Source organism: Telopea speciosissima, chromosome 1, assembly GCF_018873765.1.
Source record: "Telopea speciosissima isolate NSW1024214 ecotype Mountain lineage chromosome 1, Tspe_v1, whole genome shotgun sequence".
Classification (NCBI taxonomy): Eukaryota; Viridiplantae; Streptophyta; class Magnoliopsida; order Proteales; family Proteaceae; genus Telopea; species Telopea speciosissima.
Genome location: NC_057916.1, coordinates 17,652,272 through 17,675,165, shown reverse-complemented (window position 1 = coordinate 17,675,165; position 22,894 = coordinate 17,652,272). Strand labels below are relative to the sequence as shown.

The 22,894-nt window shown below is 37.9% G+C and overlaps 1 protein-coding gene across 1 annotated transcript in view; it reads left to right on the top strand.

Annotated features, from left to right (window-relative positions):
• The window catches only part of LOC122661521 (protein virilizer homolog), a 68,097-nt gene that overhangs the window by 15,281 nt on the left and 29,922 nt on the right, over positions 1 to 22,894 (top strand). The window contains exons 3-15 of the mRNA XM_043856940.1: positions 179 to 302; positions 6,834 to 7,499; positions 7,657 to 8,025; positions 8,122 to 8,226; positions 8,371 to 8,553; positions 10,729 to 10,870; positions 10,961 to 11,142; positions 11,237 to 11,322; positions 11,406 to 11,454; positions 12,181 to 12,247; positions 12,358 to 12,839; positions 12,924 to 13,023; positions 22,713 to 22,846. Of these exons, the coding sequence (XP_043712875.1) occupies positions 179 to 302; positions 6,834 to 7,499; positions 7,657 to 8,025; positions 8,122 to 8,226; positions 8,371 to 8,553; positions 10,729 to 10,870; positions 10,961 to 11,142; positions 11,237 to 11,322; positions 11,406 to 11,454; positions 12,181 to 12,247; positions 12,358 to 12,839; positions 12,924 to 13,023; positions 22,713 to 22,846 (2,689 nt within the window). The remainder of the gene's footprint in view (positions 1 to 178; positions 303 to 6,833; positions 7,500 to 7,656; positions 8,026 to 8,121; positions 8,227 to 8,370; positions 8,554 to 10,728; positions 10,871 to 10,960; positions 11,143 to 11,236; positions 11,323 to 11,405; positions 11,455 to 12,180; positions 12,248 to 12,357; positions 12,840 to 12,923; positions 13,024 to 22,712; positions 22,847 to 22,894) is intronic.

The window sequence follows — 22,894 nt, the reverse complement described above, 5'->3', positions numbered from 1 at the left end:
GTTTTCTTCTGCCTTTAAAAAACTATATTCTACCTTTTGTTAATAGCTGTTCTTTCAGATTCTAGTTTGATTTTAAAAAATTTTCAAGATTTTTCTCCTTGATGGGTTAATGTTTCAAATATTTCCCTGAAAAAAAAAAATTTAATTTGATTTATCTTATGTCTTACATTATCTGCAGGGCCACTTCACCTCCTTCGTTTGCTTTGGAGATCTTTGTTCAATGTGAAGGGGAGGCCAGGTTTAGACGCCTTTGCCTGCCTTTTCTATATTCTCATTCTTCATCAAATGTGCTAGAAGTTGAGGTAGTTAATGGATTAATTTATTTTTCTTCATTACGCATATCACTTTATATTTCATTAGTCACCCATGGGATTGAATGCTTTCTTGTTATGATTTCCTACTATTTATCCGATTTGATATCTTTTAGCATGATTGTTTCTGTTCTGTCTTGTATGTTTAATAATTTGTTTTCCCACTTCGATGTATGGTGTATTAAAGCTCAAAGAAGTTCTTTAAGATATTATCCAAGTTGGAAGTTAAGCACATGGTAGTTTGAAATGGTGATATATTATATAGGAAGAGGATGATGGTGGGTGTTCTAAATTGCCTCCCTTTCATTTAAAAATGTTGGTTTTGGGAATTGTGACTTGTGTCTATGAGACACCAGCCCACCTTTATTTATAATAAATGAGATATGAGTACAAAGACATGAGATTTTGATTAGGTGAGGTGCATCAACAGTGCTGATGGAAGAGTGTTGGTAAGAAATGAAGACATTGTGAAGAGATGGGATGAGTATATTTGCGACCTACTAAATGGAGATAGGTCGAGTAGAAATGATCCAGACAATTACATTTTTCAGCCAGACACCACACGTCATAGATACGTAAGAAAGGTTAGTGTGGTGGAAGCTAAAGAAGCCTTAAGAAAGATGAAAGCAGGCAAGACCCCAGGCCCAGATGAGATTCCAATAGAAGCATGGAAAACCGTTGGAGGCTGTGGGGTTTATTGGTTAACCAATTTGTTTAACAAGATTTTGAACACAAGGAAGATACCAGATGAGTGGCGGAGAAGCATTGTTGTTCCGATCTACAAAAATAAAGGTGATATCCAAAGTTGCAACAATTATAGAAGCATTATTCTAAAAAAAAAAAAAAAAAACACTAATAGAAGCATCAAGCTTATGAGTCACATAATGAAACTTTGGGAGAAGGTTATTGCAACCCGTTTGAGAAGAGAGACTCATATCTCGGTGAACCAATTTGGCTTTATGACAGGTAGATCCACGACTGAAGCTATCTACTTATTGAGGAGGGTCATGGAAAGATATAGAGAAAGCAAGAAGGATCTTCATATGGTCTTTATTGACTTGAAAAAAGCTTATGACCGAGTCCTTAGAGATTTAATCCAGCATGTCATAATAAGGAGAGGAGTCTCTAGCAAATATGTGGATGTTATTAAAGATATGTATGAGGGTGTGGTGACTAGTGTGAGATTTGTGGGAGGTCACGGAAGGGAATTCCCAATTACGAGTAGGTTACATCAGGGATCAGCCTTAAGCCCTAATTTTTTCGCGCTTATCATGGACGATCTAACGAAGAACATTCAAGATGAGATCCCATGGTGTATGTTCTTTGCTGATGATATCGTTTTGGTGGATGAGACAAAAGAAGGGATTAACTCTAAGTTAGAGCTTTGGAAGTCAACCTTGGAAGCAAGAGGATTTAAGATTAGTAGAACAAAGACGGAGTATATGTTGTGTAATTTTAGTCACACCGTGATGGATACTGATATGGTATGAATTGAGGATAGAGAGATACCACAAAGTGACTATTTTAGATATCTGGGGTCAATCACAAGTAAAGAAGGTGGCATAGAGGATGATGTCTCGTAGAGAATTAAAGTGGGATGGATGAAATGGAGAGGTGCATCGAGAGTATTGTGTGACCGACGTATTCCTTTAAAGCTTAAAGGAAAGTTCTAGAGGACTATTGTACGACCGACTATGATGTATGGGACAAAATATTGAGCAGTTAAGAAATGTCATATTGATAAGCTTTGTGCGGCAGAGATGAGGATGTTAAGATGGATGTGTGGAAAAACAAGGAAGGATAAAGTATGGAATGAACGTATTAGAGCGGACGTGGGAGTCGTCTCGATCAGTGACAAGCTCCGAGAGAGCCGTTTAAGGTGGTCTGGTCATATTCAACGGAGGCCTAGGGACGCCCTAGTAAGGAGGAGTGATATGATCCCAATTGAAGGAGCTAAAAGAGCTAGGGGCAGGCCTAAAATGACCATAGGAGAGGTGATGAGGAAGGACATGCATAGCCTAGGTCTTGTACCAAGTATGACCTCGGATAGGGCCTATTGGAGGGCAAGGATCCGTGTTGCAGATCCCATTTAGCTGAGATTCTCCTGTCGTGCTGGGTTCGGCTTCTTCCCTCTTACTGTCTTTCATCTAGCATATTGCATCTTGCATTTGGCATTCCCCATTTTACATTTCTCTCTCTCTTTTTTTTTTTGCGTGTGTGTGTGTGGTAGAACTCAGCTTTCCTTGTTGTGTTTGGATCCATGTAGCCGACCCCATTGAGTTGGGATAAGGCTGAGTTTGTTGTTGTTGAATACAAAGACAATAGAGCCCCCTAGGGCAACACCAAATAAACCCTAAGGACAATTCTACCCTTGTACCCATATTACAACACTCTCCTTCACGTTGGTGCATGGATATCACATATGCCCAACTTGCACACAAAGAAGAAAAAATATACTGCTGCTTAAACCCTTAGGCGCCGTTTGGTTGCAAGGGGAATTAAAGGGAAGGGAAGGGAAAATTTTCAAACCTAAAAAAGAAACTTTTGTAATCATTACCATATGTGATTGCGTAAACTACTTAAAATTCTTATCATATTTAGTAATGATACATTTTACATATAATATTTATTTTACATTTTAAACCAAAGGGAATTGGATGCAAAGTTAAGTGGAATTTAATAACCAAACATGGATTGATTTGGAGTTAATGATATTGTCACATGGGGTATGATTACCAAAATTTCTTTTTTACGTATGAAAATTTCACTTCCCTTCCCTTTATTCCCCTTGCAACCAAACGGAGCCTTAGTAAAAACATTTGCTAACTGGTCTGCAGACTTTACAAATGGAGTGCAAATCAGTTCCTGTTCGAGTTTCTCTTTGATGAAATGGTAGTCAATCTCCACATGCTTTGTGCGATCATGCTGGATTGGAGTGAGCAATACTGATAGCAGATTTGTTGTTGCAATAAAACATCATAGGAAGAGAAGTAGGCATAGCCAGGTCTTTCAACATTCCCTGTAGCCACATTAATTCACAAATGCCATGGGACATGGCATGGAATTCAGCTTCAACACTTGACCTGGCAACAACAGTTTGTTTCTTGCTTCGCCAAGTAACTTAGTTACCTCCAACAAAGTGCATTAACTAGACGTTGACCGTCTATCATCAGGAGAGATGGCCCAGTCAGAATCAGTAAAGACTTCTACTAACAGGTGATCATGAGGTAAGAAAAGAATTCCCTTTCCTGGGGCAGATTTCAAATGCCATAATATATGAATCACAGCCTCCCAGTGTGACGTGTAAGGGTCATGCATGTATTGACTAACCATGTTGACAGCCAAGGCAATGTTTGGGTGAGTATGGGATAAGTAGATTAATTTCCCAACCAACCGTTGATACTGACCTTTATCCACTGGTTCACCCATCTTACTAGAGAAACGAACATTGGCTTCAAGAGAAGTGTCCGGAGGCTTACACCCTAACATGCCAGTTTCAGATAACAAGTCTAAAGTGTATATCTATTGAGAGAGAAACACCCCTTTGGTAGAACGAGCAACCTCAATACCAAGAAAGTACCTCAATAGGCCAAGGTCCTTGATCTCAAATTCCTTCCCAAGATATGATTTGAGACGAGAAATTTCCTCAGTGTTGCTGCCAATGACAACAATCTCGTCCACATAGACTATAAATCTTGGATCCAGATCGCTTGATGAAGAGGCTGTGATCAGCATTGCTTTGTGTGTGACCAAAAGAAACCATCGCACCATGAAATCTGCCAAACCAAGCTCATGGGGACTGCTTTAATCTGTACAAAGCACGTTTCAACTTGCATAGGTTCCCATGAGTCTTCTGAGTAGCAAAACCAGGAGAAATATCCAAATATACCTCTTCTTCTAGTTCATTATGGAAGAATGCATTTTTCATGTCCAGTTGCTGCAATTCCCATCCAAGGTTAAAGACATGATAAAATCACACTGATAGTGTTCATCTTCGTAACCAGAGCAAATTTCTCCTGGTAATCAAGCCCATAGGTTTGTGTGAACCCCTAGCAACCTACCTGGCCTTATATCGACCCATGTTACCATCCACATTTTGTTTGACAGCAAATACCCACTTGCAACTTACTGTCTTCTTCCGAGGAGGAAGATGTATCAAGTCCCAAGTACCATTTTTTTTCTAGAGCCTGCATCTCTTCAATCTTAGCTGCCTTCCACCGTGGGTCTTGAAAAGCCTCTTGCCAATTCTTAGAAAGAGAGATAGAAGACAAAGAAGCACGGTATGATGGGGAAAAGAGAGTCATACAGCAATGGGAAGATCTAGAGAAGGATCTGAAATAATAGGATTAGGAGACTTGGGAGAGAAATTACCGGGAGATGGCTGATCTTATGCAGGAAGATCTGGTTGACTATGTAGGGTCAATGCAACTGTGGTGGTGTCTATTTGCTTCCCACGAGCTCGATGGGTATAAACAAAAGGATCTAGAACCATTGCAATAGATTGGGACTCCTCCTGAACATCAGAGTGATCGCTACCAATAAGAGAAGGCATATCAGGCACATCAGGCCCATCCTCACCAAACCATGGAGAATCTCCCCCTTGACGAGATGCCCGAGAAAAATAGGGCGCAAGTTCATTAAAAATTACATCCATAGTCAAATACATGCAGCGGGACGGAGGATGGTAACTTTTGTAGCCCTTCTTGGTAGGAGAATAACCCACGAATAAACATTTCAATCCATACGGTTCCAATTTACTAGGATGCTGGTGGTTCCTTGCATTGCAAACACATCCAAATACCTTTGGTGGAAGAAGAAAGGTGTTGGATCTCTTGAGAGCCTGAAGAGGAGACTGAAAGTCCAGAATACGAGAAGGCATTCGATTGATAAGATATAAGCAGCAATCAAGACCGCCTTACTCCAATATTAGCGTGGAACATGCATCTCAAACACGAGAGCCTAGGCCACTTCTAGTAAATAATGGTTTTTGCGTTCGGCTACCCCATTCTAAGCAGGTGTGTCAGTACAACTTGTCTGATGTATAATTCCCTGAACTGCAAGATATGCCTGGAATGCACCATCCTTGTACTCCGTCCCATTATCAGTATAGAGAATCTGAATTTTTGCATTGAACTGGGTAATGAACAAGATTGTGAAATAACTGAAAACAAGCAAAAACTTCACTCTTGTGGTGCATCATGTAAAGCCAAGTGACTCGGGTATGACAATCAATGAAAGACAAAAACCATTTACACCCAAAAGTACAACACGCAGGGCCCCATACATCCGAATGTATTAACATAAACGGAGAAAGACTTCTAATATTTAAACTATAATAAGAGGAACGGGTTTTCTTGGCTAAAATGCAAGCACCATAAAAAATTTCCTTGGGATTACATCTGGAAAATAAATTGGGAATAGTTCTAACTAAAGTACCCAGTGGAGGGTGTCCTAAACGCCTAAGCCAAAGAAGCAAGTCAGGAGAAGCAGCTGGAGCTGAAGCAGAAACGGTTTGATGAGCATGATGGTTTGGTGGAGGCAAGGAACTAAAACTTGGAACTCGACCAGGTTTCGAGCTTGGAAAAACTGAGTTGACTCGAGATCTCACAAGATCTCGGTTGAGTTGGTGTATTTTTTTTTTTTTTTTTTCAACTCGAAGGCTGGTTTCGGTGGGTTTTAGACCTAGTTTGGGTCTGAAACTTGGTACTCAGCCTAGTTTAGGCCTTTTAAACACAATGGCACTATCAGATTTTGCAAAAACAAAGTCCAAATAGGAGTTTCATTTAGTGAGAAACTTGGACAGACACTTATACCAACTAGGATAGATACAAGACAAATACTTATTTATGCCTAATATCATTTAAGTAAATGTTTCTTCATTTGCTTAAGATATTATTCATAAATAAGCAAATACTCTCTATTTGAATTCAATAAAAATAGTTAAAAAATCAAATTCCAAAAGGAAAAAAATCAACCCCCCAGTTCATAAAAACTTCACATCTCTTCACCTTTGAAATTATTTTTCTATATTTTATTCTATTTTTGTAGTTTTTTGTTTTTGTTTTTGTTTTTAATAAAGATTCAACTTTTTGGAAGTTAAATTACTTAATTGATAATATTTTGTAAATGTTGTATTTGGAGTAATTTTCGCTTATGTAGTTGCATTTTTTTCTACAATATTCCTGTTTCTAGGGTGTCGGTGAACCTAAGCCTCTGCTTAGGCACCAAGTATGGCCTATTACCTTTGATTGCATATCTCTTTGACATCTTATATTCTATTATTTTATGGTGAACTTCCTTTTCAAAGAGCTTGTACAGGACCAGTGGATCTTTCTGGATGACATTTTCTTATGTATTTTGTTTCAAAATAATTGTTTTTGAGCTGGATATTGCTTTCCCCTCAGTGTAGCTCAAGTGAAAACTTATCATCCTTTCTCTATATATATATTTTTAAATTATCTCCCAAGTCCTTACTTTATGATATGTTAAAGAGTAACAGACTAACAAACGAATTTCTTGCAGGCTGTAGTGACAAACCATTTAGTTGTAAGGGGCAGCTTCCGTAGCCTTACCTTGGTCATCTATGGCAACACTGCAGAGGATTTGGGACAGTTCATAGAAGTCGATTTTGATAGCTCTTTAGCAAACCTTGTTTCTTCGCCTTCTGAAGGAAAGCTTGAGGATCTCCCTCCTGTGATACATTCAACAAAGTTGGCATTTGAGGAGTCTATATCCTCACTAAAATCACTATGTTTACCAATTGCTGAGCCAGATATTTCTGTTGAAATAAGGCAGTTTGTGACATTGGTTCTAAAGGTCTTTGAGTTGTCAGATCTTGGTGATGCGAGTGAAAAAATTGCAGATATTGTTGTATCAGCTGTGTCTTCTTATGTCAGTAATGATTTGCATGGCACAAAAATTACGTTAAATCAATATAAGCAGGTTTGCTCCAGAAATTGTCAAGAAAAATCCCAATGTGTTCTTACTGAGGCTAGAAGTGAGCTTCTTCAACTCTTTAAATTGCTTCAACATGGTTCAGGGAACTTGTTAGCCGAAATATTGGGAGATGAAATTATTTTTGAATCTGAAGGTGATTTGGCTACTCCTGATTTGTTAACTGAGGTGTTAGAAAAATATTTTTGTGTGAAAAAGAGATCTGCAGTTACTGCACTCCCACTGCTTTCTCAGGTAATTTAAAATCTTCCTGCTTCATGGATCTACTATAGCTGGATTAATCCACATTCTTATCGTTAGAAGGGAATAGAAAAGAAAGGAATGCATGACATGTTGATCACTATGTTTATAGTTACTAATCCATTGCTTACTTGTCTTTTTTCTTCCCTAGGGCAAGAAGATGATTGTAGTATTGTCCATTGTTCTTCTCTTGTGCTCTGGGAGGGAGAGTTGTTTTCATTTTGTCAATGGTGGTGGAATGGAGCAGCTTGAACATGTTTTCCATCTTGAGATACAAAAATCAACAGCTTTTACATTATTGGTACTTGGAGTTGTTGAGCGGGCTACTCGACATGCCATTGGATGTGAAGGATTTCTGGGTTGGTGGCCTCGTGAAGATGAGAATGTCCCAGCTGGCAATAGTGAAGGTTATAACCACATATTGAAGTTATTACTGCAAAAGCAGCGCCATGATGTTGCTTCTCTTGCCACTTACATTCTGCATCGCTTGCGCTCATATGAAGTTGCATCCAGATATGAGGTATTTTCTTAGAGTTGGTTGTGAGTTTGCAGCTTCTTTTATTATTTTCTCTAGTATAGATGTTACTGTCATTGTCTATCTCTCTTTTTCTGGCAGTCTGCAGTACTATCTGTCCTGGGAGGTTTGACTACCACTGGTCGTGTTACAAATGTTATCTTGAGTATGCTTATCAGTGCCAGGTCTCAGCTTAAAAGTCTCACGGTCAGTTTTTATTCCCTACCTACCAAAAAAAAAAGTTTTTTGTTTTTTCAAATGAAAGTAATTGGTAATTTGGTATTTTATCAAACCATGTCATGTTGCACATATATTTTTTCTTTCATTTATGTTGACATACTATTGATGCAGAAATTGCTAAACTCACGTGGTCCAATTGAAGATCCTTCGCCTATGGCTTGTGCGAGGAGATCATTAATTCTTGGTCAGATTGATGGACTGTTATCATACAAAGCAACTATTGACTTGATTGCATCATCCAGGTGTTGCTTTTCCTGTTGGGATGTTGATCCACATTTGCTATCGCTTCTCAAGGTATTGCATTTCATCAGTCTTTTTCTTCATCTGACTCTGAAGCTGTCAGAACTCTAATATTTGGCGACTCTCTTATTGTTATCCTTGCTCATTTCAATTTTTAGTAAACAATATTGTTTGAGGTAATTCATTATACAGTTGTTAAAATCAAAGCTAAATGTCAGCAGTTTTAAATATTATTTTTGGTGCTCAAGTTATCTTTTTTTATTTGCTGTTATATTTATTTATTACTTATTTTTTATACACTATTGCCTTTCATGCAAATGTTTAGCAAATTGTAGTAGGGATAGTGAGTGAGATGTATAAACCTTGTTAGAATTATGGATTGGAAAAGTAGACTTAGATCATGGTAGGCACATTAAGACTGAGGACAAAAGTTTTTTGGTGATGGAAGGAGAGATTAAAGAAAAATGGAATATTTAGTTTTGGTGGTTATTTTGTTAAAAACCCATAGGAAATGATAATTTAGGAGGGGCTAATAATCATAGTATTGCCCCATAATTAGATTGTTTGAAGTGAAAGAGGCTTTGAAAATAATGATAATACAGGAAACTTTAGGACTTGGATGGTATCCCAGTTGAAATTCATCAGTTCCCAGTTTTTTGATGTAAAATCAATTTAGCTTTGACTTCCATTCTTTCTATTGAATACCATATGAAAGTTACAACATGAAATCTGAAATTTTAACACTTATTGTAGCTCATATAGGTAGATCTTTGAATCATCTCTAGACAGGTATGTTTGACTTAATATTTGGGGGGGGGGGGGTTGAAGCCTTGGTGATTCTGGAACTGCAGAAGTCATGTTGAAAGATCAAGTTTCATTTGCGTTTTGACTCTGAGAGCCCCCCCACTGGTTTCTGGCTCTGCAATTTAGTCAAGTTGATTGAATTTCTTGAAGCATTCTGTTTGTCATTTGGACAGCTAATAATTTGTTTCATTAGGGTTAACTTAAAGATATCTATTTCTAAGGTTTCAGTAGATTTGGTTAATTATGGGATTTTCCAATCAATTTCTGGTTTTATCTGGAAGAGTTGACTTCTGTTTTATTCAATTTTAGTTGAATTGTTTAGATTTCATTTGGACTTTGGAATAGAAGGGTTTTATCTGCTGTTATGTTCTGTTACTGTGTATATGCTTCCTAAATTCTAACCATACCCATAGTAGTCAAGGCATCGCCTAGGCATCAGGCGCCTTGTGTCCAGGCTCCCTCCAATGCCTTGGGTTGCCTAGACACCATGACAAGTATGCCAGCAGTACTATCGGGCTATCCACTATGGTTAGGATTTTTTGACCAAATCTTGCTTCAATATGTTAACATAAATAATACAGTGGAGCTGTAACTTTAGCCATAACAATGAAGGATATACATGTTGGAGGTGTTAACTGTTGTTAAAACTACAGGGGAAGAGCTTTTACTAACATCTGGTCTACTATGATTAATATTGAACCCAGGTAGCATTAGTTTTCAACAAGTTGATTGGGACATATTCTGGATCTAGTCCCATGGTGCATGCTGTCTGCTTGGTGTAGTTTTGATTGACTAGACTTGAAAATGCTTTAGAATTAGAAGGTCTTAATAAAAATAAGCCAGATTCAACATAATGATACTTTAGTAGAAGTAACAGGGTCTTGGCTGTTTTTGTTGGGGTGAGGTTGTGAATGGGGCAGTTGGAGGCTGTAGGTAGGAGCTTCTGGTTGTTTAAATTTGAGATGCTTCTGGAGCTTTCTTTGGTATCGCTGGGGAAATGGTTTTCTGAGCCGGCTGTATCTAGACTTTTGTGGTTATATTTCGATGCTTTCTCTTCTTACATCCTCTCTTTGCATCTCTTCACGAGCTTTTCTGGTGATGTTTTCCTGCTTTTCATCAGTAACATGCTACCCCTATTGGAAAAATGGTCCCTAAGCTTCAGCCTTTCTCTGGGAAAAAATATAACGTAACTGATTAATGATACCAGCATTACAGCTGTTTCCAAGGTTGAACATTCATGGTGCGACTCGAGTGGTATTAATATTCATGTTGGTGATTTATTTGCTTGTTTGCATGCATTAATTGTCAAATCTCTATTGCTATTTGTCTAACTTAATACCTGCAATTCAAGTTTGTTTTCTTTCCTTTGGGAACATTAGGAGGATTTGTTACCAATTTAGAGCTTAAATTTCTCTTTGGAAACAGGAGAGAGGTTTTCTTCCTCTATCAGCTGCATTGTTGTCATCTGCCATTTTGCGTTCAGAAAAAGGACATGCCATGGACATATTTGTGGACATTGCATCATCAATTGAAGCTATACTTCTTTCGCTTCTTTTTTGTCATTCAGGTTTTGTATATGTGGTTTCTGTCTTTTTGAGAACTTCCTGAAATCTGTTGGTTCTCCTTGATGTATATGCTACAAATTTTTTTCTTTCAGGTTTAGTTTTCCTACTCCTTCAGCCTGAAGTTACCGCAACTGTAATTCTGTCACTTGTGGGTGTTGAAGATATGAATAAAGAGGACTGTATCCCTCTTCGATATGCATCAGTTTTGATATCCAAGGGTTTCTATTGTCGCCCACAGGAAGTTGGAATGATTTGTGAGATGCACTTGAGGGTGGTAAGTTCCAAAGTTTTGTTCCTCATAGATAACTTTTGCCTTTTCTTTGGCCTCTGGTACGGGTTATTGAATGCCTTCTTATGCTTTTGTGCAGGTAAATGCTATAGATCGTCTACTTACATCAACTCTTCACTCTGAAGAATTTTTGTGGGTTCTCTGGGAACTATGTTCTCTTTCCAGGTAGGATTACAATGTTTACTTATTTTGTTCGTTTATTTTGAGCTTCATCAGCATTCACTTTGATATATTTACATAATATGCAGGTTTGATTGCGGACGTCAGGCTTTGTTGTCTCTGGGGCAATTTCCTGAGGTATACCAGTCTCTTAGCAGAAGAATCTTCAAGTTGTTGGATAAGACATTCTTTAGTTGTTAAAGTATTGAAAGCTAGTGCACAAACCAGCAATGACAAGGCATAAAGGGGATGATGGATGTATGTAGAAATTTGGAAACAAGATAAACATTCAGATCATGGAATACCTTCTGCTTGGGCTGTTAATAACTTCTTATTTCTCTCGGAGTGACTGAACCAACAGATGGATGCAACCTTCTTTCGATTGCTCTTTGTGTTATTCCCAGAAGTTCTTTTAAGTTATTGGGGGTAAAAGAGGTTTTCAAAATTATTTGGAAGTGATTTTCCATTATGTCATTTTGAGGACTTGTCATTTTCTCACACGGTTACACCCTTTTCGAGTATACATGTGAAATGACATGTTTTTATTACAAAAAATGACATGTTTAACCCTCATTGAAAGGGAAAAAAATGTGTTAAACTAAGAGGGCAAAAAAATAAGGTTTCAGATTATTTGACACCTGAAAGGGGTATCAATAAGAAAATCCTTTCAAATAAATAGAAAAAATTTACATGGTCTATCTAATCTTTTATTGGGTCCAATTCTCATGGGATGTGGCAAATTATAAGCAGCCCAGACCCCAGATATTGCTTGCAGATTATAGCTGTTATGTCTTGAAAGTTATGTATCACTCCATTCTACTGCCATTGTTTCTCGTCACAGCATTTTACTGATTCATTGTGTAGGCAATTTCAGTGTTATTGGAAGCATTACGTTCTGTCAAGGAATTGGAGCCAGTGACTCTGACTAGTGGTACAATATGATTATTTGTGCTTCTGTCCACCACAAATTATCCTTCTGTTGCTGCTTATTCATATATGTTTTAAGTTTGCACTGATTTAGTTGAACTGCTGGATATTCAGGTGCTTCATCACTTAATCTTGTGATCTTTCACTCAATTGCGGAACTTTTTGAAGTCATTGTTACTGACTCAACTTCATCTTCTCTGGCTTCTTGGATCGAACATGGTTTGGAGCTTCATAAAGTTTTGCATTCATCTTCCCCTGGGTCCAATAGAAAAGATGCTCCTACGAGGTTGTTGGAATGGATAGATGCTGCTGTAGTTTATCAGAAAAACGGTGCTGTTGGTCTTCTACGCTATGCTGCAGTTTTAGCTTCTGGGGGAGATGCTCATCTAACTTCAACAAGTGTTCTAGTATCAGATTCTATGGATGTTGAGAATGTTGTTGGAGATTCTGCCAGTGGTTCTGATGTTCACGTTGTGGAGAATCTGCTTGGGAAACTAGTTGCTGACAGACATTTTGATGGAGTTGCTCTTCGTGACTCTTCTGTAACACAGCTGACGACAGCATTTCGAATTTTGGCATTCATTGCAGAAAATTCGGTATGAAGTCTCTCTTCATTTTGCAAATTGCAACTGTATGGTTAGTGTACCTCAGCCTGTCTAAATGCTGTTTTATTGGTGAAGGCTGTTGCTGCGGCTCTTTACGAAGAAGGTGCTGTAACACTTACATATGTAGTTCTGGTCAACTGTAAATTCATGCTTGAGAGATCTGCCAATACCTATGGTAAGCTGGTTATGACTGATTTTTTTTTGACAGAATGGGTTATGTGAATCTACAGTTATGCTTGCTTGCTCGATGGGTGATGATGTCACTATCAAAGTTTTCATTGTTACATATCTTGATATCTATTTTGTGGATCCAACCTGAGTTATATTGAAATCCGGCACCTGTTGTCAGAAACTTCTGTTCCATGATGTAATCTATTCTATCAAACACCTCCATAACTGTAGCATAGATGTCTTTGACGGTTGTGCACTCCTAAAGTATCCCTTATATCTTGCCGACTGGCGACTACTTAAACGATCGTCAATCTTCAATATGATAATGCTCTTGTTTTGGTTTTATTCTCAACCCCGGTATCTGAGCGACACATTTAAAGCACACTTTAAGTCGTTACTTGATGGCCAAATTATATGTTTTCCATTGATTGTTGAATTGGCTAGTTTGGCATTTAGATAGTTGTAGGGAATGGTGATGCAAGACAGCAAGAGTTAGATAGCCATGGCAAGTTGGCAACCTTAATGATTGAAGGATTAGGACAAAAATAGGTGCTGGAATTAGGAGAATGAGAATTGGCTTTAGAAACTCTGAAGGCTAGATGATGAAAATAAGAAGTTAAATACCTAAGAAACACAATTATCTGTCGCCTTATGGAACTTTTGAATACATCAGTAGTGTCAGTAGGAGAAATTATACCAAAATCGAGTCATAAAAATTACGAGTCACAGGGATTGTAGAATAACCCACCTCTGGCGATCAACGAATCTGCTTGGACTCTAACCTAAAATTAGAACTCTGGAAAAAGAAACTGTGCCACAAACTGATTCTTTCCTTGTATTTTGGCCTTTCCTTTCCCAATTCAATTCTAAGGTTTTGATTGTATAATGGTTTATATCTTCAAAGGTAATTCAGAGTACTATATATTGAGCTGTTGGAGAGTGGTCATTGTGTCAGCTCCTTTCTCCCCTCAAGTTGAATTTAATGGTGTGCCCCCTTTGTAGATGCCAGCGAAGTTAATGAGAATGCAGGTATTTTGGATCTCGGAAAATTTTCATTTATTTATATTAATGAAGGCCAACAGGTCCGAGTGGGCAAAAATAGACGTTCTGGTCGATAGTTTCCTCCTTATAAGAGGTCAGACTTTTCTGACCTTGGTTTATCGTCCTTAATTAACCCAGTTTGCTGTTGCATTGGAGTTGGAATTTGGAATATAAGTCATGGATGACTTGTTTGGCCGTAATTTCTAGGTTGTTGTCTGGTTACTAGCTCTCTTCTACTGCTGCTGTTTCTAATTGTTCGTCATTAAGTGAAATTCAGGTTTGACCTCTTTGATTTAATCTCAATTTGAATAATCTGTTTTCCTTCCTATTGCTTCAGACATGTTTCTTCTTTAATCATTGAACCTTTGTGTACAACTTGCTATGAATTTATTGCCATTTCTGGTCCATAGTGTTGCTGCTCATAACCAAACGTCAGTTCATTAAATCACACCCTTTAATTTAAGGGAGATTTCAATCTTTCGCATCTCACAAGCTCTAATAGGCTCCCTAGGACTGCCATATGAAATTTCGTTTCAGTTGGACTGATTTCAAGCAAGTTTTCCTCATGCTATTTCGTCTCGACCAGGTCGAGTTTTCCTAGATCTCAGCAAGTTTTAGAACTATGGTAGCAAAAGCTTTTCATTAATATCAAATTTCGTGTTCAATACTTGCCCCCCCCCCCCCCTTTACAACCTTGTATAAGAGACTCAAAAATAGACTCCTACACTAAAAAAGAAAGGCCTAACCCTACCCTTAACCTATTAGCTAACTTAGATTGACTAGGAAAGTGAAATAGACTCAAAACAGAGTCCTAATCCAGCCCCACTAAACACCAAAATAAAACTAAGTATGGAACTAAAACAACTAATCCCGTATGCAACCTTATTACCCATATTTTAGGCCCATAAAAGTAGCCTATTACATAGAAAACCCATTGGATCAAAGGCCCAATTTGTATATAACCCAACCCTAGACTTATTTCTAAGCAAAGAAGCCCAGTTTGGTGATAAATCTGCATCAATGCCCCAGTTTGGTGGAGTCAAAGATTGACCAACCCTAGTGCAGATTATCTTGCTAAGCATGGGTAGCTAATGACAATCTTTTTTGATCCTATGTTTATCAGCTTGACTTAAGGTAGAAGCTTGTTGGGGTTTTCTGGCTGCCAGCTGTCGGTACTTTATGTATGTGATTTATCATTTGTTTACTCTTTAATTTCTCTACTATGTTAATTGGCATTCCTTTTTTCTTCCCTGTTTTTTATGAGCCACCCGCCGGGGGGGGGGGTTGGGAGGAGAGGGATGGCACTGATGTGAGGAAGATATATTAAATAACCTGCATTGAATAATGTAAGCAGTCCTATTATTCTCTTTATTGGACTTATGTTGCTTCCTCTGCCTGCTTGAAGATCAAAAACATGCTCCGTCATGAACACCAAATGGCCCTAATACCTGAATGAATGAACTTCTACTGTTGAAGTTGAATCCTTTTTCAGAAAGAGGGTTGGCCAGACTGTCAAACTAATACAAGTAACTGACAGCAATTATCTAGGATCTTTGACTGAATGGTTAGTCATGACTGTGGCACCTTGATAAGCATCCTGGTTACCAAGTAAGATGTTGAGAGTGTGAGTTAACCATTTTCATCCTGCTGTCAAAGGGATAGTATCAATTGCACTGATGAACCAGAAATGGAGAGCACCAGAGCCAACAGCAGATAGAGAGGACCACCCTGATGGAACATTGTCTTGGTGGCGGTTGGTTTTCGCAGATAGCTAGCTTGGAAAGGGACCAGTTTAGTAGGGAGTTTTGCGCTCTTCATTTTAACGAGCAGGACATACAAGAGGATGGAATTCTCATGCTTTTGGATGTAGATCAGAAGAGGCTGCAACTTACTAAGGAATCAGCAGCTAAAGCCTTAAACATAGTTGTATAGGCATTCAGGCTCCTTCATAAATATGGTTTCCGTGGTCACCTTGTTGGTGTTGCCTTGTGTCCAGGCCCCTCCAACGTTTAGATGCCATGACAACCAAGGATTTAAGTATCGGTATCGGGTATCGTATCGGTCGGGCTATTTTAAGAGACGTATCGTATCGTATCATATCGTATCGGAGATACGTATCGATCAGTGTAGAAACGCATGAAAATGATCAAAATACACATGGAAATACACTTTTGGACAATAAAAACAATATAAACAAGCAATTTGTGTCATATATCATGCATATATACTAAGAATTGTGAATAATCAATAACCAGACAAGTGCGGCACATTGAAATTGTTATAAAAGATTAAAAGATGAAATTTCTTACATGTAAAGTCACTCAATTGCCATGAAGAATGTCGGGGTGGATCAAAGTCATGTCTGTAAGGGTCTTCAACGATAGGAGTGACTATTGTGATAGATTTTAGGGTAAATATATAATCTTCTTGGAATGTGATAGATCTATACATAATATAGTACATATATTATATACATTAGCATTTGTTTTAAATTTTAGAAGAAAATAAAAAAAAAAAATCATTTTAAAGAAGCAATTTTCGGTTTTGGGTAAAAAATGCAAAGAAACATGGATTTTGAACTCAAATCTTTGTAAATGTATACAAAGAATGCAATACTAAGTTAGTTTAACATATTCCCTTTGAATCATAACAAAAAAAATACCAAAAATCAAAGATTTAAACAAAAGAATCAAGTTTTTTTCAAAAAACCTACCTTGCCCTTCAAGAACACCTTTTGATTTCGAATGTGGGCTGTTAGATGCAGCAAATGATGAGATTTCACCTCCTTTAGGATTGTTTTTGGCAAAGGAATCAAAGCCCTCAACAAATCTTTGGCAAAAACCAAGTATAAAGATGTTTTTTTATGGTTTCTCAAAGCTGGAACTGTTTTTTTTCTGCCAGCCTGCTCCTGCTCGAGTTTTCTGTTTTGAGAAGACTTGGGCCCATGTGGTTTTTAAGCTGCTGATACGTATCGAGACGTATCGAGACGTCTCGGTATGTATCGTTATTTCAAAAATAATAAAATAATGGTTTAAATCATGTCTCGTCTGTATCGATACGTATCGATCGTATCGTATCGTATCGATATGTATCGGTCGATACATACCGATACATTCGAGACATTTGCATTTTAAAAAAAAAAGATACGTCTCGACCTGTCTCGTCTCGGCCATGACCGATACCGAGACGTATCGGCCGAGACGATACGATACTTAATTCCTTGAATTGACAACTATGAGCTTAATAAATTAATATCGAGCTCTAAGATCCAAGGTTTAAAGTATTGGTATCAGGAATCGTATCGGAAGGGTGATTTTAAGAGACTTATCATATCGAAAAGACGCAAGATACATATTGTCCATATGGAAATGGTAAAAAAAACATATGGAAATGCTTAGGATATATACAAAATACAGTTTGAAGCATAAACACTATAAATAAGTAATATATAAAATATATCATGTATAGAAAGGAGAACAAAGTATGATGAGACAAGTGCATTAAATTGATTATATTTAAAGGATGAGATTTCTTACATGTACTAATACCAATTGTGATGTAGATCTGAAGACTTGTGTTCGAAAGAAGTCCAAGCAGTACAAGTAGTCGTTAATAGTTAGTAGATTGCTATACTTTGTTTTTATTTGATGTAATTTGTGTTTTAAATTGAATCGGTCCAAAGTTGGTTGAACCAGTGGTTCAATTTAAGTGAAATAAGTAGATTTTAGTTTAATTGTTTTAGAAGTCATGTGACTACTTAAATTGTCCAATTCCTCCACACAGTTTTGGAGAAGGGAGGTGGTGATGTAATGGTCGGCTAGGGGGGGGTGTGTTGTTATTCTACTCCTATACTGAATAGGAAATAAGCCTTTTGGTCCTTATAAATAAAGTAAATTGTGGAGGCTCTTCTCACCTCACAATTTGAAAAATACTTTTCAAATCTGCTGCTGCAACTTGTCTTGTGTTTGATCAAGGCTGACAGAAGCGGTGTTTGATATGATTGACACTTGTCTTCTCCATTGCTGTCTACATTCAAGTTTCGACTTTTAAGGATTGTTCTACATCAACAAATCTGTTTCAAGTTTGTTCTTTAATCAACAAGTTTGAGCTTCAATCAAACCCTAACCATTCTCTTCTTCTCTTCTAGACCACCCACAACCAGCATAGCCTAAACCAACCATCCAAACCCTAAGCTTGATCGAGTGTTCGTGTGTCCCCTTGGAGAACTCGATTTAAAGCTGGATCGATTCTGCCCAGCCATTAACCCTAGATCTGAATTTTTCCTCTTTTCCATTAATTCCCAAAACCTTACATCATCCAGCCTAAAAGAGCCATAGAAACAGCTCTACACTTTGATTGAGTGTTCCCCACACCCAATAGGAAACTCGATTGAAATCTGGTGCTGTTCTGACCAGCCAAAGTCCTTGAACCAGAATTCCCCCATTCCATAACCTAACCCTAGTTCTTCCCATTCTTACCTTGCTGCCGATTCTGTCCAGCAGTCACAGGTTTGTCTTTTTTCGATTAAATCTTCACTGAAATAATAGAGCCTATCACCTAACCTTAACCCTAACCTTAATCCCTAAACCCCACTAAACCCTAACCCTAAATTTAGCCTTTTCCATTGGTTTAACCCTAACCTAGTCACCTTTGGATGAAAGATTCTGGTTTGGTTCTTAGTTTGATAAATCAATCTAGGACTATATTAAATTGTGTATAGGTATTGTTTCAGTACCTTAAAGGTACGATACGTAACGGTTAGTATCGACAGATCCGGTAGGGTATTAAAACCTTGTTGAGATCAGGTCTCGTTTAAGGCATGCTGTTTGTATCCTTTTGAAGGTTGTTCACAACATGTGGGGGAGGGTCGGTAGATTCTTCTTCTTCTTCTTGTGTTTGTTTTTTTTTTTTTGGGTGGGGGTGGGTTTTGCTTTGTTCAATTCTCTCTGTTGCTTTTTCGGGCTCCTAAGGAGAATAAAAAAGCAAGAGAGAAACTTCAGAAACATCCTTGACAGGCTTTTGCAAAGTACCAAAACCTACCTCCTAAATTGTCTCAAGGAAATACAAAGAAGAATATAAACAATTCCTTGTTGCACAAAACCAATTTGTGGCAAACCCTACCCAGACAAGTAAGCCTAATTGAAAACTACCAGACTGCTGCTAAAAAGATAAAAAGAAAAATAGTGTGGTCAGCCAAGGGTTAATGGGACTAGACGACTAGTGTTTGATGGCAGTGGGAAGAGAAAGAACAGCCACCAAGCGATGGGCATGCAAAGCGTAATAGTCATCACATTTGGTAGAGTGGGGAAGCTCAAGGAAGTATGGATTCAGTTTCAGGAAAGGACCTTGAAAAGAACCAACCACATCAGTCAGTTGATTTCCTTAGAGACTTGAACATTGGGAAGTGCAATCTCATCAGGTTTCGGCCTATGGCTATGAGGTTAACTGGAAGTAAGGTAGAGCATTGACCAAAAGAATGCAAACTCTCTATCTGCAGATCTCTCTTGAAGTAATGGACAATGATGAACAGGGAGGGAGAGAGACTAAAAATGGGAACTAGCCAGAGAAATCGGGATGCCTAGTTTTTTTTTTTTGAGTTGTCTATTTGTTTGCAAGTTGGTGAGCTGGAGGTGACAGCAGCAATGTATTTTCTTCCACCATTCTACTTGAGAAATTGTTATTTTTGGTTCAGAATATTAGGATTGAACCTCTAGAATTTTCGACCAGAATATTTGAGGTTTTCATCCATTGTATATGATCCTATCAATATTCTCCCAAAACCCTAAAATTTGGTTAATCTGGTTCTTATTTTGTCCATAGTTGTCATGGCGTCCTGGCGCTAGAAAAATGTGCATATCGACCAACGCCATGGCGTCCCTGTTTCCCTAAATCTCCTATTTTAGCCTTGGTTTCCGAGTTTTTTCTTTCTGGACGGTACTACCAGATTCTGGAAAGCCATCATAAGATCCTTACACACACATTGACTGGTTCTGAGATTTGATCCATAAGTTCTTTTCGCTTGGGCGATCCATACCTGGAAGTTTCATATCCAGAAGTCTCTCTTTCTGTGAGATTCAAATTTTTGAAGTAACCTGCAACTAAGACATCCGCCAGATCTGATTTCAGATCTCACCATTCGGTTGCCAGCAGAATTTTGGGGCTATTTCTTGTTGGGATCGGCAGATCTTGGTGCTTCGATTTTGTTCCAGAAATTGTAGGGAGAATCGTCTTCATAAGGAGTTTCCTTGGCTGGAACTACTCCAGTTCACCGCCTCTCTTTCTATCGTGTTATTGCAAGGTTGAAGAAGACATATTAAGTCTTTAAAATTGCAAGTAAGGACAATTTATATTATTTATATAAAACCCCCTATATTCTCTATTGCTATTCTGTTTAGTCCGTTCAGTTTTCTCTTTAACTCCATTAAATTACAGTTCTGTGGCTTCTGCCACTCCTTTACAACTTCAGATTAATTACAATTCTGCCATTGCTCTTATAAAGCTTGATTTATCTACTAGTTTGCCATTCAATTTTGGATTTAATTACAATTCTGCCATGGTCGACATGATCGCCATGGCAACACCATGGATGGCGGGCGATGTGTCGATATATCGATCAGACACCCCTCCACCGACTTGGATCGCCGTGACGCCGCAACAACTATGATTTTGTCCCTATCGATTTCTACAAATTATTCACGGTGAAAGGTTCTTTTTGTTCATTCTTCTGTTTCTAAATAGTTCTCTAAAACCCCTAATCTGATTCCTTATTTTGACATCTATTTGGATTAGAATTCACATTTCTAGTAGGAGTAGGATTTTCACATCCAATCCTACTTGGACTAGGAGTCCTTGTTTGACAAGGATGCATACTGTTAGAGTTATTCACTACTTTTTCTTATAAAAAGATTCTTCTGAGAGACTAGTAATGTCTGGGATTTCCAATCCTACTGTAATTGTTTTTGGATAGAATCCAATCGTACTGTAGTTGGGATTGTTTGCCATGCTTCCCTGTCGTTAGAACAAATCAATGGGGGCCGAGAATAGGGCCCCATTAATGTTGACATTTTTTTGGTATTTTTCTTGTTAAGAGACGAACAAATTTATTTCCAGCCACCAATTTGAGTTTCCATTATGGGATTCTTCAAAAATTTTGCCAAAATGGCAAGGCTTGCAAGAAAATCTCTTAAAGAGTATTGGTCCTGCAAGAGAAAAGCATTTAAACTCTCTTTTACAACAAACCATGCAATCAAAATTTTAAAATTATTGTAATAAACAAAAGCCAAAAGTGGAGACCACAACTCCATGCTATTCTGAAGAAAAATTATTCTATATATTCTATTCTTTGGAACAAAGTAGAAGGTAATTTTTCTTGTCTTCTCTTTTCCTTTTCTTTGATATTCTTATCTAGACAATCGAGCACATCCTTATTTCACTTCACTTTAACTTCCTCCATGTGGGGCCCGACTGTCCTTCACTTGACTTGCCACATGCCCACATCCAAGCATAGCCTAATGATGGGGAAATGGTGGAGTTGATTAATATACTTTCAGATTTCCTATGTAAACAGATAATAGGATATGGACCCCTAGCCATAGGGCTAGGTTCTTGGTTTTGTTTCAGTTTGCAGCCCATCTGATAGATGCTCACTTTCCATTGAGATTTATTTGGATATATATATATATATATAAATAAATCTGTAATTGCATGTAGAGATTCATTTCTTACTTTAGACCATTTGATGTCTAAAGACAATCAGATTCTAATCATGTGCTTCAAATGCCAGAGCAATGCTGAAAATGTATCACCTCCAGGTTCACTCACCTATAATTGTGTGACACCACTTTCTTTTACCCTTGCAAATGGCTTGGTTACACCAAGAGAACTTTATATCATGTAAAAAATTATCCTATTGTCATCGCTACACCACCTTTCCTAGGATTTGATTATCCCTTGGAGCTGTCAAGTTAATCTTCACACACTTCTGGCGTATGGTTGAGGAGTTTTATGCATGAGATTCCTTGAACAAGTTATGGCCTCACAATCCCATTACAGTTATTGATGATGTCCATGCTCCCTGGGTTTGCCGACCTTAAGGAGTTGAATTGAAGATGCCTTAAGGGAAATGGGCTATTTTGTTGACTTCTTTGACTATTATTTAGAACCCCAAAGAACGAGTGAATACGGCGGTTGTAGTTGAGAATGTAATGCCTGCTCCGGATTGCTATAGATACAATACCAAATATGATAAAAAGAGGAGATTGTTTGCCCTTCCGATGCCCTAGTCAATTCCTTTTCTTTTTTCTTGATTTTGTGCAAAATCTCCATTTGAATGGCTGCTTTACTTTTAATATTAAAATTGTACAGATCTTTGTCAGAAAGAGCATCTGTACAGGATATAAAGAATGTTGTACAAACAGAAGCAGTCCTCAAGAGTCTGTATAAAAAAAACTCAATTCCACTTGCCATTCCCAATCTCATCCTATGAACGGTTGTCTTTGTTTTTCTATTCTCTTTGGTAACTCAGTTCTTTTAGAGCTTTTGGGAAGTGAATTCTGATTAAGCTATTAATTCATTACATGTCGTATCTAGACGTGTTGACTTATATTATATCATGCAATCAACATGTGTACTGAACTTTGTTTTGTGGAACAGATTACCTTGTGGATGAAGGTGCAGAATGCAATTCTACATCAGATCTACTTTTGGAACGGAATCGTGAGCAAACCCTTGTTGATCTTCTCATTCCTTCTCTTGTTCTGCTGATGACACTTCTGCAAAAACTACAGGTACATATTGTCAGATTTTCAGTGTCTCTCTTGATAGGTTTATGTTAA